General features: G+C 44.1%; 1 protein-coding gene across 2 annotated transcripts in view; it reads left to right on the plus strand.

The window, feature by feature from the left end:
• Nucleotides 1-15,914, plus strand: part of vtg3 (vitellogenin 3, phosvitinless) — a 38,906-nt gene that overhangs the window by 17,558 nt on the left and 5,434 nt on the right. For both annotated transcript variants that reach the window (XM_014215683.2, XM_045687278.1), the window contains exon 26: nt 12,920-13,058. In XM_014215683.2, coding sequence (XP_014071158.2) covers nt 12,920-13,058 — 139 coding nt within the window. The remainder of the gene's footprint in view (nt 1-12,919; nt 13,059-15,914) is intronic.

Genomic DNA, 15,914 nt, shown 5'->3' on the forward strand with positions numbered 1-15,914 from the left:
GAACGGAGCAAAGTACAGCGTGATCCTTGATGAAAACCTGCTCGAGAGCGTACATGACCTCAGACTGGACCCTGAAAGGTTCACCTTCCAACAGGACAACGACCCTAAGCACACAGCCAAGACAACACAGGAGTGGCTTTGGGACAAGTCTATCAGTGTCCTTGAGTGGCCCAGACAGAGCCCGTACTTGAACCCAATCAAACATCTCTGGAGAGACCTTAAAATAGCTGTGCAGCAATGCTCCCCATCCAATCTGATAGAACTTAGCCAAGAAGACTGTAATTGCTGCCAAAGGTGCTTCAACAAAGTACTGAGTAAAGGATTCGTCGGAATACTTAGTATGTAAATGTGATATTTCTGTTTTTAATTTTAATACATTTCACACAAAAAAATATATTTTTTGCTTTGTCATTATGGGGTATTGTGTGTAGCTTGATGAGGAAAAAATATTTTAATCAACTTTAGACAAAAGCTGTAATGTAACAAAATGTGGAAAACATCAAGGGGTATGAATACTTTCAGAATGCACAGTATATGTTATGGACAAAAGTATATTTTACTTCAGTTATCTTCTTTTTTTTGTCCAATCCTTCAGCTACCCACAGCCCCTTCCATCGATTTTATTTGCCATATATTTTTCAACTGTGTTGTGATGTTTCACTAAAGATCTGAACCTTTCTATTCTTATAGTTTCTATGGATTGTAAGTGAAAGAAACATTTTAGCTATTTTTGCAATTTTTTGCTATTATATTACTGATTGTGTTGTGACTTTCCTTTCATTAATCTGAAGACTGCTGTTTATCTACAGTGAGGTAAAAAAGTATTTGATCCCCTGCTGTTTTTGTACGTTTGCCCACTGACAAAGAAATGATCAGTCTATAATTTTAATGGTAGGTTTATTTGAACAGTGAGAGACAGAATAACAACAAAAAAATCCAGAAAAACGCATATCAATAATGTTATAAATTGATTTGCATTTTAATGTGGGAAATAAGTATTTGACCTATGCAAAACATGACTTAGTACATGGTGGCATAATATATGTTTGTAAACTTACTATTACAAAAGTACCATGATGATTGAATATGATATTTGCACTAGTACAGAATAAACCTCCTGTTGTTCTCCACTATTCCACCTGCTAAAACCTCCCCCCATCCTAAATTGGGTTGTCGTCCCAGTGACTGGCAGAACTCCCCTGTCCAACAGGATCATAGGGTCTTTGAGAGATTGGGACCCATACTTTAAAAAGAGCACACACTGCCACCTACAGAACAGAAGCAGATTAACAGCCAACAGCATGTCCAACGTCCTCGCCTCGATTGTATTGTATACTTTAAATTTAAATGTATTTATATGTATAAAAATCTTGCATATCTTAATTTATTTTCACGATTAACAAATAATATGCATAATAATGTAGGCACTTCATAGGAAGGATTGTTACCTATAACCAAGACTAGCATTATAAAAATAATATTTTTGGCCAATAAATTATTATCTTGGGAAACAATTATTCTTAATCATCCTATACTCTCCCTAACATCATTACCCCTTAGCAACAGCTATGGGATATATATGGGATATATACATACTCTCCCCACCCTTCCCCCACAAACAACCACAAGCTTAGATGTTCCAGTTGTTCCATCCTAGAGCCCAACTCAAGAGAATACTTAAAATATATATATATATTGGATATTAAAACATACTATCTACTTGCAGTGAAGCCGCTCAATATTTACATTACGTTCAGTCATCTAACAGCCTCCATCCAGAGCGAACCACAGAAACAACCAGGGTCAACGCCCTGCTCAAGGGCACATCGACAGATCTCCCACAAGGTCAAAAATAGGGGGGCGAACCAGCCACCGGCCCAAGCTCCCAACCACCAGGCCACCAGCCCTGCAAGACCCCCCCCCCACAGTTCCCAGAGAGCTGCCCCTCAACCATCCGAGACCCCCCCCACAGTCCCCCGCCCCCATCGACAAAAAAAAATCATAAAATAATTACATTCCCCACCCAAAACCCTTTTTTCTTTTGTTAATTTTGTTGGTGCATTGGGGGGTACTATATGGTACTATTCATGAGTGTGTGTCCGTGTATGTGCAGGTGTGTGCGTTTGAATGAGTGTGTGTGTATATGCATGTGTATCAGTGGCATCAGTGTAACAACTGTCTTCAAAAATGGACCAAGGCGCAGCAGGTATGTGGATACTCATGTTTTTTAATTTTAAAAAAAGGAGTAAAGTATCCACTGGACAAAAACAATAAAGACGACAGCAACAGTCTTGCAGGCACATACAACACAGTGCAAGGACAACTACCCACAACCCCAAAGAAAAACACACACTCCTATATAGGACTCCCAATCAAAGGCAACTCAACACACCTGCCTTCAATTGGGAGTCCAATCACCCACACAACATTTAACAAACACAAACCCCCTGCCACATCCTGACCAAGACTAACACAATTACGCCCTCTGCTGGTCAGGACGTGACAGTACCCCCCCCTCAAGGTGCAGACCCCGGAATGCACCTAAAAAAAGAAAACACAAAAAAATCCCCAATACCCCAACAAAACCAATAAACAATAACCCCTAAACAATAAGGGAGGGAAGGGAGGGTGGCTGCCATCACCGACGGCACTGTGCTACACCCTCCCTCCCCAACCCACCTATCCTGGAGGTGGCTCAGGTGCAGGACGTGGACCTCGCTCCACCTTCGGCGTCGCCCACTTTGGTGGCGCTGATAGCTGCGCCGGGCAGACGGGCCACTCGGGCTGACCCTGGCAGACGGACCACTCTGGCTGGGCCGGAAGACATCCGGGCCACTCTGGCTGGGCCGGAAGACATGCGGGCCACTCGGGCTGGGCCGGAAGACATGCGGGCCACTCGGGCTGGGCCGGAAGACATGCGGGCCACTCGGGCTGGGCCGGAGGACAGGCGGGCCACTCGGGCTGGGCCGGAGGACATGCGGGCCACTCGGGCTGGGCCGGAAGACATGCGGGCCACTCGGGCTGGGCCGGAGGACAGGCGGGCCACTCGGGCTGGGCCGGAGGACAGGCGGGCCACTCGGGCTGGGCCGGAGGACAGGCGGGCCACTCGGGCTGGGCCGGAGGACAGGCGGGCCACTCGGGCTGGGCCGGAGGACAGGCGGGCCACTCGGGCTGGGCCGGAGGACAGGCGGACCACTCGGGCTGGACCGGAGGACAGGCGGGCCACTCGGGCTGGAACGGAGGACAGGCGGGCCACTCGGGCTGGACCGGAGGACAGGCGGGCCACTCGGGCTGGACCGGAGGACAGGCGGGCCACTCGGGCCACTCGGGCTGGGCCGGAGGACAGGCGGGCCACTCGGGCTGGGCCGGAGGACAGGCGGGCCACTCGGGCTGGGCCGGAGGACAGGCGGGCCACTTGGGCCACTCGGGCTGGGCCGGAGGACAGGCGGGCCACTCGGGCTGGACCGGAGGACAGGCGGGCCACTCGGGCTGGACCGGAGGACAGGCGGGCCACTCGGGCCACTCGGGCTGGGCCGGAGGACAGGCGGGCCACTCGGGCTGGGCCGGAGGGCAGTCGGGCCACTCTGGCCGCTCCGGGCAGTCAGGCCACTCTGGCAGCTCCGGGCAGTCGGGCCACTCTGGCAGCTCCTGACTGGTGGGCGGCTCTGGCGACTCTTGACTGGCGGGCGGCTCAGGCGACTCTTGACTGGCGGGCGGCTCAGGCGACTCTTGACTGGCGGGCAGCTCAGGCGACTCTTGACTGGCGGGCAGCTCAGGCGACTCTTGACTGGCGGGCAGCTCAGGCGACTCTTGACTGGCGGGCAGCTCTGGTGACTCTTGACTGGCGGGCAGCTCTGGCGACTCTTGACTGGCGAGGCTGGGCTGATGCACTAGACGCCTGATGCGTGGGGCTGGTACTGGACGTGCCAGCCTGGAGACACACACCTCCATGCTAGTGCGTATAGCGGGAAACACCAGACCGTCGAGGCGCACTGGCGGTCTTGAGCGCAGGGTTGGCATCACCCCTTCCGGCTCGATGCTCACCTCACCCTGGCACATGCGGGGCGCTGGTACAGGGTGGACTGGCCTGTGCGTCCGTATAGGCGAGATGGTGCGTACCTCAGCGTAACATGGCACCCTCCACCTCATACGCACCTCCCTGTAATCACGGGTAGCTGGCTTACGGCTCTTCCTTGGCCTGGCCAAACTACCCGTGTGCCCCCCCAAAAAAATGTCTTGGGGGTGCCTCTCCGGCTTCCTCGCCAGCCATGTTCCAGCATAACGTTTGCGTTGGTTCCTCTGTCCAGCTGCCTCCACTCTCCTGAGTGCCTCCACCTGTTCCCATGGGAGGCGATCCCTTCTGGCCAGGATCTCTTCCCAAGTGTAGACTCCCTTGCCGTCCAGGACGTCCTCCCATGTCCATTCATCCACCCTGTTCTCCTGTGGCTTCCTCCTCTTCCGCTGCTCGGTCCTTTGGTGGTGGGTAGTTCTGTAACAACTGTCTTCAAAAATGGACGAAGGCACAGCAGGTATGTGGATACTCATGTTTTTTCATTTAAAGAAAAGGAGTAAAGTATCCACTGGACAAAAACAATAAAGACGACAGCAACAGTCTTGCAGGCACATACAACGCAGTGCAAGGACAACTTCCCACAACCCCAAAGAAAAACACACACTCCTATATAGGACTCCCAATCAAAGGCAACTCAACACACCTGCCTTCAATTGGGAGTCCAATCACCCACACAACATTTAACAAACACAAACCCCCTGCCACATCCTGACCAAGACTGACACAATTACGCCCTCTGCTGGTCAGGACGTGACAATCAGCCTCAAGCAAACAGGCATTAGCTGTAACAACGTTGCCCCTCAGTGTCATTCAAACATACTTTTTGTTTAGTTCTTTTTTGAATTTAATTTTTTACTTTTATGTTTGACCGTCATTCTATCCCCCGCTCAGCAACTCCACTCCCACTTATCTCCAATTCCACATCCCAATCCTCAGCTTCCCTCAAGCCATCCCACCCATCTCTGCTGGCCACCCTCTTCGGATTTCTACGCACCATATATCTTTCAACTATCTAATCGAACAGAATCCATAGATTGTGAGTTGAAGATAAGTAATTTTACTAAGAGTATTAGTATTTTGGTAGTTGGCTACCAGGTCTCTCCAGATCTCCCAACAATGCTATTTCTAGGGTCAATTTTAGATTAATGTTATGCTTTTTCAGCCATTCCTGAACCTGAGACCAGAAACAGGCTACCTGAGGGCAATACCAAAACAAATGGTCTATTGATTCTGTAACCTCACAACAAAATCTGCCGAGCTGCGATGATTGTATGTCCCAAATATTCAGCATATTTTTGGAGGCAGGAATTCTGTAAAATAATCTTTGCTGAAAAGCACGTCTTGAATCTTGCGTCGTTTTATATATCATCTCATACACCTTGTACCATGGAATCGGTACATCAAAAATCTCTTACCAAATATTTTGCAATCTGTATGGCACATCCTGGTCCTCAAATGAAACTGGTATACTTTCCTATTTATGCTATTTTTATTCCTCCACCAGTTTTGATCCTTTATTTTGGGCAGACAGACATGTTCCCTACCTCCTCCCGCTGCCACCTGCCTCCTTCATTTTTGGGGTAATGCTGTAATCAATTGGTTGTAATCTTGGTTTGAGCAGACCTTCCCATACAATTCCGATAACTCCATGAGAGACATAACTCTACAATTCCAATTTACTATATCATTTAAAAACCAAATACCCTTTTCAAACATATTTTTCAAAAATACAGATCTTTTATCAACCAGCACATTTGAGTTCAGCCATAATATTTGTTGTAATATTTGTTCTAACTTTTTAGGGAGATGAAATTGTAACTAGCTCTGCAATGCTTAACCTCTATGGGACCGGCGGGACGAATTCGTCCCACCTACGTAACAGCCACTGCCATCCTGTGGCGCGATTTTCAAAATCTTCAAAATCATATTACTTCAATTTCTCAAACATATGACTATTTTACAGCCATTTAAAGATAAGACTCTCGTTAATCTAACCACACTGTCCGATTTCAAAAAGGCTTTACAACGAAAGCAAAACATTAGATTATGTCAGCAGAGTACCAAGCCAGAAATAATCAGACACCCATTTTTCAAGCCAGCATATAATGTCACCAAAACCCAGAAGACAGCTAAATGCAGCACTAACCTTTGATGATCTTCATCAGATGACAACCCTAGGACATTATGTTATACAATACATGCATGTTTTGTTCAATCAAGTTCATATTTATATCAAAAACCAGCTTTTTACATTAGCATGTGACGTTCAGAACTAGCATACCCCCGCAAACTTACGGGGAATTCGCTAACATTTTACTAAATTACTCACGATAAACGTTCACAAAAAGCATAACAATTATTTTAAGAATTATAGATACAGACCTCCTCTATGCACTCGATATGTCCGATTTTAAAATAGCTTTTTGGTGAAAGCACATTTTGCAATATTCTAAGTACATAGCCCAGGCATCACGGGCTCGCTTATTTAGACACCCGGCAAGTTTAGCACTCACCATAATCATATTTACTATTATAAAAATGTCATTACCTTTTGTTGTCTTCGTCAGAATGCACACCCAGGACGTCTACTTCAATAACAAATGTTGGTTTGGTCCAAAATAATCCATCGTTATATCCGAATAGCGGCGTTTTGTTCGATGCGTTCCAGACACTATCCGAAATAGTAAAGAAGTGTCGCGCGCTTGGCGCAATTCCTGACAATAAAATTCAAAGTATTCCATTGCCGTACGTCGAAGCATGTCAACCGCTGTTTAAAATCAATTTTTACGTCATTTTTCTCGTAGAAAAGCGATAAAATTCCGACAGGGAATCTCCTTTTCGGCAAACAGAGGAAAAAATCCCAAAGGCGGGGCGGTCGGGGTCACGCGCATAAGCTAGTGTCTCTTGATGGGCCACTTGAGAAAGGCGATAATGTGTTTCAGCCTGGGGCTGGAATGACGACATTCTCTTTTTTCCCGGGCTCTGAGAGCCTATGGACGACGTGGGAAGTGTCACGTTAGAGCAGAGATCCTTAGTAAATGATAGAGATGGCAAAGAAGTTCCAGAAATGGTCAGACAGGCCACTTCCTGTAAAGGAATCTCTCAGGTTTTGACCTGCCATTTGAGTTCTGTTATACTCACAGACACCATTCAAACAGTTTTAGAAAATTTAGGGTGTTTTCTATCCATATGTAATAAGTATATGCATATTCTAGTTACTGAGTAGGAGTGGTAACCAGATTAAATCGGGTATGTTTTTTATCCAGCCGTGTCAATGCTGCCCCCTAGCCCTAACAGGTTAAGAAAACTTGATGTGTGAATGCAAATACAGTTGTAGCTGTTTGAGAAGGCATGCAAAATTGAGCAAGAATGTGGAGATTTGCTAAACCATTGTCAAGTCTAACTGATGGATCTCAGATACACCCATTTCCTCTGAAACATACACTCTGGTCCCCCGATGAGGCCATTTCCCCAAGCATCTCTGAGCTGTCAGACCTTTTGATTATTTTGTGCCACCAAGGCCACAATAATTTTCCCCCTCTCTGATTGTCCAAGTGTGACCCCTCCCAATGGGTTAATGCAGCTAGTGTTACCAGCACTGCCACTACTTGGGTGGGGGTCTCTCTACCAGAATTCCCATCGGCTAGGTAAAAGGTATTCAAGGTTCTCATTTGCAGCTTTGAGAAATTCCTTGTATATTATGCTCACCCACCCGGCGGCTTTGGCTCTGTTGGACCAACCCTGTCAGACAGGCTCAGAATCTTGAGGGGCGGTGCTGCTTTAGTGGGTCTCTGACAATTAAATCAATTTTAATCCTACTTTGTAACACAACAAAATGTAGAAAAAGTCAAGGGGTTTGAATACTTTCCGAAGGCACTGTATGTTCATGTCACGAATCCGACCGAAGGTGGCTCCCCTGCCTGCTCGGGTGGCGCTCGGCGGTCGTCGTCGCCGGCCTACTAGCCGCCGCTGATCCCTTTTTCCTTTTCGTTTGGTATGTCTTATTGTTTGCACCTGTTCCTTATTTGTGTCTCTTGATTTATGGTTATTTTAGCCTGTTTAGCCCGCCCAGGTTTGTGCGGGATTATTTTCGTCAGAGTGCTTTTTTGTTGGATGTGCTGGCGATCTGCATGTGTTGTTTTGTATGCTTACTGTGGACCCGTTGTATTTGGGCACTTTGCTATTCACGCCAGTTGTGTTGGCGTCAACCGTTTTTCATATTTAAGGAATAAACAGATTTTTCCTTACCTCTGCTCTCTGCGCCTGACTCCTACCACCACTCCTAGCAATTGTTGACAGTTCATATAACTAGGAATAAAGTGACAGATGATAAACAGTAGCAGCATCGTGTGTGATGAGACAAAAAAGTTAGTGCAAAATGGGTCAATGTAGATATTTGGTTAACTATTTAACTAAATATTCAGCAGTCTTATGGCTTGGGGGTAGAAGCTGTTCAGGGTCTTGTTGGTTTCAGACTTGGTGCATCTGTACCACTTTCCGTGAGGTGGCAGAGGGAACAGTCTATGACTTGGGTGGCTGGAGTCTTTGAACATTTTAGGGCCTTCCTATGACACAGGCTGGTATAGAGGTTCTGGATGGCAGGGCCTCAATGATGCACTGGCTATACGCACTTCCCTCTGTAGTGTCTTGCGGTCAGATGCCGAACAGTTGCCATACCAAGCAGTGATTCAGCCAGTCAATATGCTCCTAATGGTGCAGCTGTTGAAGCTTTTGAGGATCTGAGGGCCCATGTCAAATCTTTTCAGAATCCTGAGGGGGAGGAGGGGTTGTTGTACCCTCTTCATGGCTGTTTTGGTGTGTGTTGACCATGAAAGATCTTTAGTGATTTGGACACAGAGGGACTTGACCTCTCAATCTGCTTCACTACAGCCCCGTCAATATGAATTGGAGAATGCTTGGCCCTCCGTTTCCTGTAGTCCACAATCAGCTTCTTTGTCTTGCTGAAGTTGAGGGAGAGGTTGTTGTTCTGGCACCACACTGCCAAGTCTCTGGCCTCCTCCCTAGAGGCTGTCTTATCGTTGCTAGTGATTAGGCCTACCACCGTTGCGTCATCATCAAACTTAACCTCTATGGGCTAGGTGGGACGCTAGCGTGCCACCCGTGGTGCACTCCATCAACAGCAGGTGCATTTCAAGAGCGGCAAATTTGAATCCAAATAAATGTCAAAATTCAAATTTTTCAAAAATACAACTATTTTACACCATTTGAAAGATAAACATCTCCTTAATCTAACCACGTTTTCCGATTTCAAAAAGGTTTTACGGCGAAAGCATAAATTTAGAGTATGTTAGGACAGTACATTTACAAGAGTTGTGTGTAATGTTTTGTCAAGTCAAAGACAGGGTCACCAAAACCATAAAACCAGCTAAAATGATGCACTAACCTTTTACAATCTCCATCAGATGACACTCCTAGGACATTATGTTAGACAATGCATGCATTTTTAGTTCTATCAAGTTCATATTTATATCCAAAAACAGCGTTTTACTATGGCATTGATGTTGAGGAAATCGTTTCCCTCCAATAACCGGCAGTCAAGTCAGCACCACAAATTAAATAATTAAAATTAGAAAACATTGGTAAAATATTATATTGTCATTTAAAGAATTATAGATTTACATCTCTTGAACGCAATCAACTTGCCAGATTTAAAAATAACCTTACTGGGAAATCACACTTTGCAATAATCTGAGCACTGCGCCCAGAAAAATACGCGTTGCGATACAGACTAGACGTCATGTTGGGGAGATCTAAAATCGAAAATACTATGTAAATAATCCATTACCTTTGATTCTCTTCATCAGATGTCACTTCCAGGTATCACAGGTCCATAACGAATGTAGTTTTGTTCAAAAAAGCTCATCATTTATGTCCAAAAATCTCCGTCTTGTTAGCACATGATCTAAGCCAGCCGGACTTCTCGTCATGAACGAGGGGAAAAAATATATTTACGTTCGTTCAAACATGTCAAACGTTGTATAGCATAAATCATTAGGGCCTTTTTTAACCAGAACATGAATAATATTCAAGGTGGACGAATGCATACTCTTTTATAACGTATTGGAACGAGGGTACCCAACATGAACTCGCGCGCCAGGTGTCTAATGGGCCATCATCGTTCCATGGCCCTTGTTCGGTCAGATCTCCCTCCAGAAGACTCAAAACACTTTGTAAAGGCTGGTGACATCTAGTGGAAGCAATAGGAAGTGCCAAAATATTCCTAAACCCCTGTGTTTTTCAATGGGATAGGTTTAAAGTCAATACAACACATCAGGTATCCACTTCCTGTCAGAAAATGTCTCAGGGTTTTGCCTGCCAAATGAGTTCTGTTATACTCACAGACACCATTCAAACAGTTTTAGAAACTTTAGAGTGTTTTCTATCCATATATAATAAGTATATGCATATTCTAGTTACTGGGTAGGATTAGTAACCAGATTAAATCAGGTACATTTTTTTATCCAGCCGTGCAAATACTGTCCCCTAGCCCCAACAGGTTAAGGAATACCTGGAATAGGATTAAGTAATCCTTCTAACCCACCCCCCCACCCTCCCCCAAAAAAGATATTGTAAAGTTGTTTTTCCACTGGATATCATAAGGTGAATGCACCAATTTGTATGTCGCTCTGGATAAGAGCGTCTGCTAAATGACGTAAATGTAAATGTAATCTTCAATCCAAAATCAAATCTAGAATCAGCATGTTATTTCGCAACAAAGCCTCCTTCACTCTCGCTGCCAAACTTACCCAAGTAAAACTGACTATCCTCCCTATCCTCGACTTCGGCGATGTCATCTACAAAATAGCTTCCAATACTCTACTCAACAAATTGGATGCAGTCTATCACAGTGCCATCCGTTTTCTTACCAAAGCGCCTTATACCACCCACCACTGCGACCTTTATGCTCTAGTCAGCTGGCCCTCGCTACATATTTGTTGCCAGACCAACTGGCTCCAGGTCATCTATAAGTCTATGCTTGGTAAAGCTCCGCCTTATCTCAGCTCACTGGTCACGATAACAACACCCACCCGTAGCACGCGCTCCAGCAGGTAAATCTCACTGGTCATCCCCAAAGTCAAAACCTATTTCGGCCGCCTTTCCTTCCAGTTCTCTGCTGCCAGTGACTGGAACGAATTGCAAAAATTGCTGAAGCTGGAGACTTACATTTCCATCACTAACTTTAAACATCAGCTATCTGAGCAGCTAACCGATCGCTGCAGCTGTACATAGTCCATCTGTAAATTGCCCACTCAATCTACTTACCTCATCCCCATATTGCTTTTATTTACTTTGCTGCTCTTTTGCACACCAGTATCACTACTTACACACCATCATCTGCTCATCAATCACTCCAGCATTAATCTGCTAAATTGTAATTACTTTGCTACTATGGCCTATTTATTTCCTTACCTCCTCATGCCATTTGCACACACTGTATATAGACTTTCTTTTTTTAATATTGTGTTATTGACTGTACGCTTGTTTATTCCATGTGTAACTCTGTGTTGTGGTTTCTGTTGCACTGCTTTTCTTTATCTTGGCCAGGTTGTAAATGAGAACTTGTTCTCAACTAGCTTACCTGGTTAAATAAAGGTGAAATAAAAAATAAAAAACGTGCTGACCAGCTGGCAAGTGTCTTCACAGTCATTTTCAACTTCTCCCTGACCCAGTCTGCAATATCTACATGTTTCAAACAGACCACCATAGTCCCTATGCCCAGGAACACCAAGGTAACCTGTCTAAATGAATATCGCCCCATGCCATTCACATCTGTTGCCCTGAAATGCTCTGTCATGGCTCACATCAACACATCATCCCAGACACCCTGGACCCACTCCATATCGCATACCGCCCCAACAGATCCACAGATGATGCAATTTCTATTGCACTTCATACTGCCCTTTCCCACTTAGACAAAAGGAACACCTACGTGAGAATGCTCTTCATTGACTACAGATCAGCGTCCAACACCATTGTGTCCTCCAACCTCAACACTAAGCTAAGGTCCCTGGGACTGAACACCTCCCTCTGTAACTGGATCCTGGATTTCCTGACGGGCCGCTCCCAGGTGGTGAGGCTAGGCAACAAAACATCAGCCACACTGACCCTCAACACGGGAGCTCAGTCCCCTCCCATGTTCTGGGATTAGGGCCTGGTCCGGGGTGAGCAGTATGTCCAGCTTCTCTGACTTGTTGAAGTAGAAATCTTCATCTAAATCGAGGTTAGTGATCGCTGTTCTGATGTCCAGAACCTCTTTCCGGTCATAGGAAACGATGGCGGAAACATTATATACAAAAGTTAGTTGGTCAAGAGACCATAAAACATCTGCTATGCAATGCTGCGCCATTCTCCGGGTCAGAAAGTGAGCTGGCCATTATTGGCAATGCGTAGATCTGAACATGGCATCCTGTTAATTTATAAAACTCTTATGCAAAAACTCCCGTGTTACCTTATATCATTGCTAATTTACAGAAGTACGAGATAGCCATTGCTGTGAGCGGGTATGGGAACTCTTCAAATTCCTTCTGTTACTACAGATTTAGATTGTTTTTACACACCACACATGGAACAGATTTTAAAATACCCTACACTTTGATGCATTAGTGCCCTTTTGGGCAGTTCAGAGTAATGTGCATGTTTTTTTGTTTTGTGTTTTTGTATTTTTGTGTTTGCTGTGCTCCCGCCTTGATTGATGTATCGTGTCACTAACTACTTGCTGCTTTTGTAATGCAGGTCTCCCTTGTAAAATATACATTGGTCTCAATGGGATTTCCCCCTGCTTAAATAAAATAACTAAAATAACTACATTATCTCTTTCTCCTTTAGTATTGAGAAGTACATTCCAGGCATGGCATTCCTTTTGGGGTTTTACCAGAAACATGACACAAATGCCAAACATGAAGTTTCTGCATCAGTTGTTGCAGCAACAGCAGGCAGCATTGCTATGAAGATCAAGCTCCCTGATGTGGGTAACACACTAACCTATTAATACATTGGTTATAAATCTGTTTTTTATCCATAGTAATCATTTCTAAGACTCACTTTATAAAATGTTATGTTTTTCTATAAGCCATTATACGTTTATAAATTCTTTATGAATTGTTATAAATGTTAACCATTTAATTGTAATTGTAATTGTTATTCATTGTAATAAGGGCTGCACAATTAATACAATTGTTACATGCTCAATATCCATATAGGAAGAGGCTGCGATATTTTAAAACGCCCCTTCTGTAACAATTCTTTTTTCTTTTGATTTATTGCTCGTCTTTTGGCCGCTTCCCAATCCCAATCCCACACACCAAACCCCACACAGTCACTCAAGCAGATAGTTCCTCGTGCTCGAGATTCACTCTGCATGCATGGACCAAACAACAGCATACAGTCAACAGATTTTTCCAAACAAGCTTACCACTTTGCTTCTTAATATAAAATCCACATGTTTTTTATATTATTACAGTGGCTTGCGAAAGTATTCACCCCCTTGGCAGTTTTCCTATTTTGTTGCCTTACAACCTAGAATTAAAATAGATTTTTGGGGGATTGTATCATTTGATTTACACAACATGCTTACCACTTTGAAGATGCTAAATATTTTTTATTGTGAAACAAACAAGAAATAAGATTTTTTTTTAAGAAAACTTGAGCGTGCATAACTATTCACCCCCCAAAGTCAATACTTTGTAGACTCACCTTTTGCAGCAATTACAACTGCAAGTCTCTTGGGGTATGTCTCTATCAGCTTGGCACATCTAGCCACTGGGATTTCTGCCCATTCTTCTAGGCAAAACTGCTCCAGCTCCTTCAAGTTGGATGGGTTGCACTGGTGTACAGCAATCTTTAAGTCATACCACAGATTCTCAATTGGATTGAGGTCTGGGCTTTGACTAGGCCATTCCAAGACATTTAAAAATTCTTAAGGCTTGGGGGCAGTATTTCGACATCTGGATGAGAAGCGTGCCCAAAGTAAACTGACTGTTACTCAGGCCCAGAAGCTAGGATATGCATATAATTTGATTATATTTGGATAGAAAACACTCTAAAGTTTCCAAAACTGTTAAAATAATGTCTGTGAGTATAACAGAACTGATATGGCAGGCGAAAACCTGAGGAAAATCCATCCAGGAAGTGGGATTTCTTTGACGTGGGTATTTTCAATTGAATGCCTATAGAGTATCTAATGGGTTAGGACCCAGATTGCAGTTCCTATGGCTTCCACTAGATGTCAACAGTCTTTAGACATTGTTTCAGGCTTGTTATCTAAAAAATGAAGTAGAATGAGACCTTTCTGTCAGTGGACTGAGGAAGAATGCAGAGCTGGCCCTTCGTTGTTTTTCCTTTCTATTGAATATGTTATTGTCCGGTTGAAATATAATCAATTATTTAGACAATTGACAACCTGAGGATTAATTATAAACATCGTTTGACATGTTTCTACGAACTTTACCGGTACTATTAGGATGTATTCGTCTACATGTTTTGACCGCCTTTGAGCCAGTGGATTACTGAACAAAACACGCCAACAAAACAGAGGTTTTGGGATATAAAGAGGGACTTTAATGAACAAAACAAACATTTATTGTGTAGCTGGGACTTTTGTGACTGCAACCATATGACGATCTTCAAAGGTAAGTGATGCATTTTATGGCTATTTCTGACTTTTGTGATTCCTTTACTTGGTTGTAAAATGTTTGTATGCTTTTGTAAGCGGGGCGTTGTCCTCAGATAATCGCATGGTATGCTTTCGCCGTAAAGCCTTTTTGAAATCTGACAAAGCGGCTGGATTAACAAGAAGTTAATCTTTAAGCCGATGTATAACACTTGTATTTTTTATGAATGTTTATTATGACTATTTCTGTATTTTAAATTTGGCGCTCTGCAATTTCACCGGATGTTGTCGAGGTGGGTCGCTAGCAGAACGCCTGCGCTAGAAAGGTTAAATGTTTAGCCTTAAACTACTTGAGTGTTGCTTTAGCAGTATGCTTAGGGTCATTGTATTGCTGGAAGGTGAGCCTCCCTCGCAGTTTCAAATTTCTTGAAGACTGAAACAGGGTTCCCTCAAGAATTTCCCTGAATTTAGCGCCATCCATCATTCCTTCAATTCTGACCAGTTTCCCTGTCCCTGCCGATGAAAAGCATCCCCACAGCATGGGGTTTTCTTGGGGTGATGAGAGATGTTAGGTTTGCGCCAGACATAGCATTTTCCTTGATGGAGAAAAAGCTAAATTTGAGTCTCATCTGACCAGAGTACCTTCTTTCATATGTTTTTGGAGTCTCCCACATGCCTTTAGGCGAACACCAAACGTGTTTGCTTATTTTTTTCTTTAAAGGTCGAGACCGAGTCTGCGTCTCTCACATGGATAGGCAGACCATTCCATAAAAATGTTGTTCAACAGGAGAAAGCCCTGCCTCCAGCTGTTTGTTTCGAAATTCTAGGGACAGTAAGGAGGCCTGCGTCTTGTGACTGTAGCAAACATGTAGGTATGTACGGCAGGACCAAATCGGAAAGATAGGTAGGAGCAAGCTCATGTAATCCTTTGTAGGTTAGCAATAAAACCTTGAAATCAGCCCTAGCCTGAAGTTTATTTAGTACTTTATCCGGGTAGCTGGAAAGTAGAGCATTGCAGTAGTTTAACCTGTTATGGCTAGGGGGCAGTATTTTCACGGCTGGATAAAAAACGTACCCGATTTAATCAGATTATTACTCCTGCCCAGAAACTAGAATATGCATATAATTATTAGCTTTGGATAGAAAACACTCCAAAGTTTCTAAAACTGTTTGAATGGTGTCTGTGAGTATAACAGAACTCATTTGGCAGGC

Source organism: Salmo salar, chromosome ssa10, assembly GCF_905237065.1.
Source record: "Salmo salar chromosome ssa10, Ssal_v3.1, whole genome shotgun sequence".
Classification (NCBI taxonomy): Eukaryota; Metazoa; Chordata; class Actinopteri; order Salmoniformes; family Salmonidae; genus Salmo; species Salmo salar.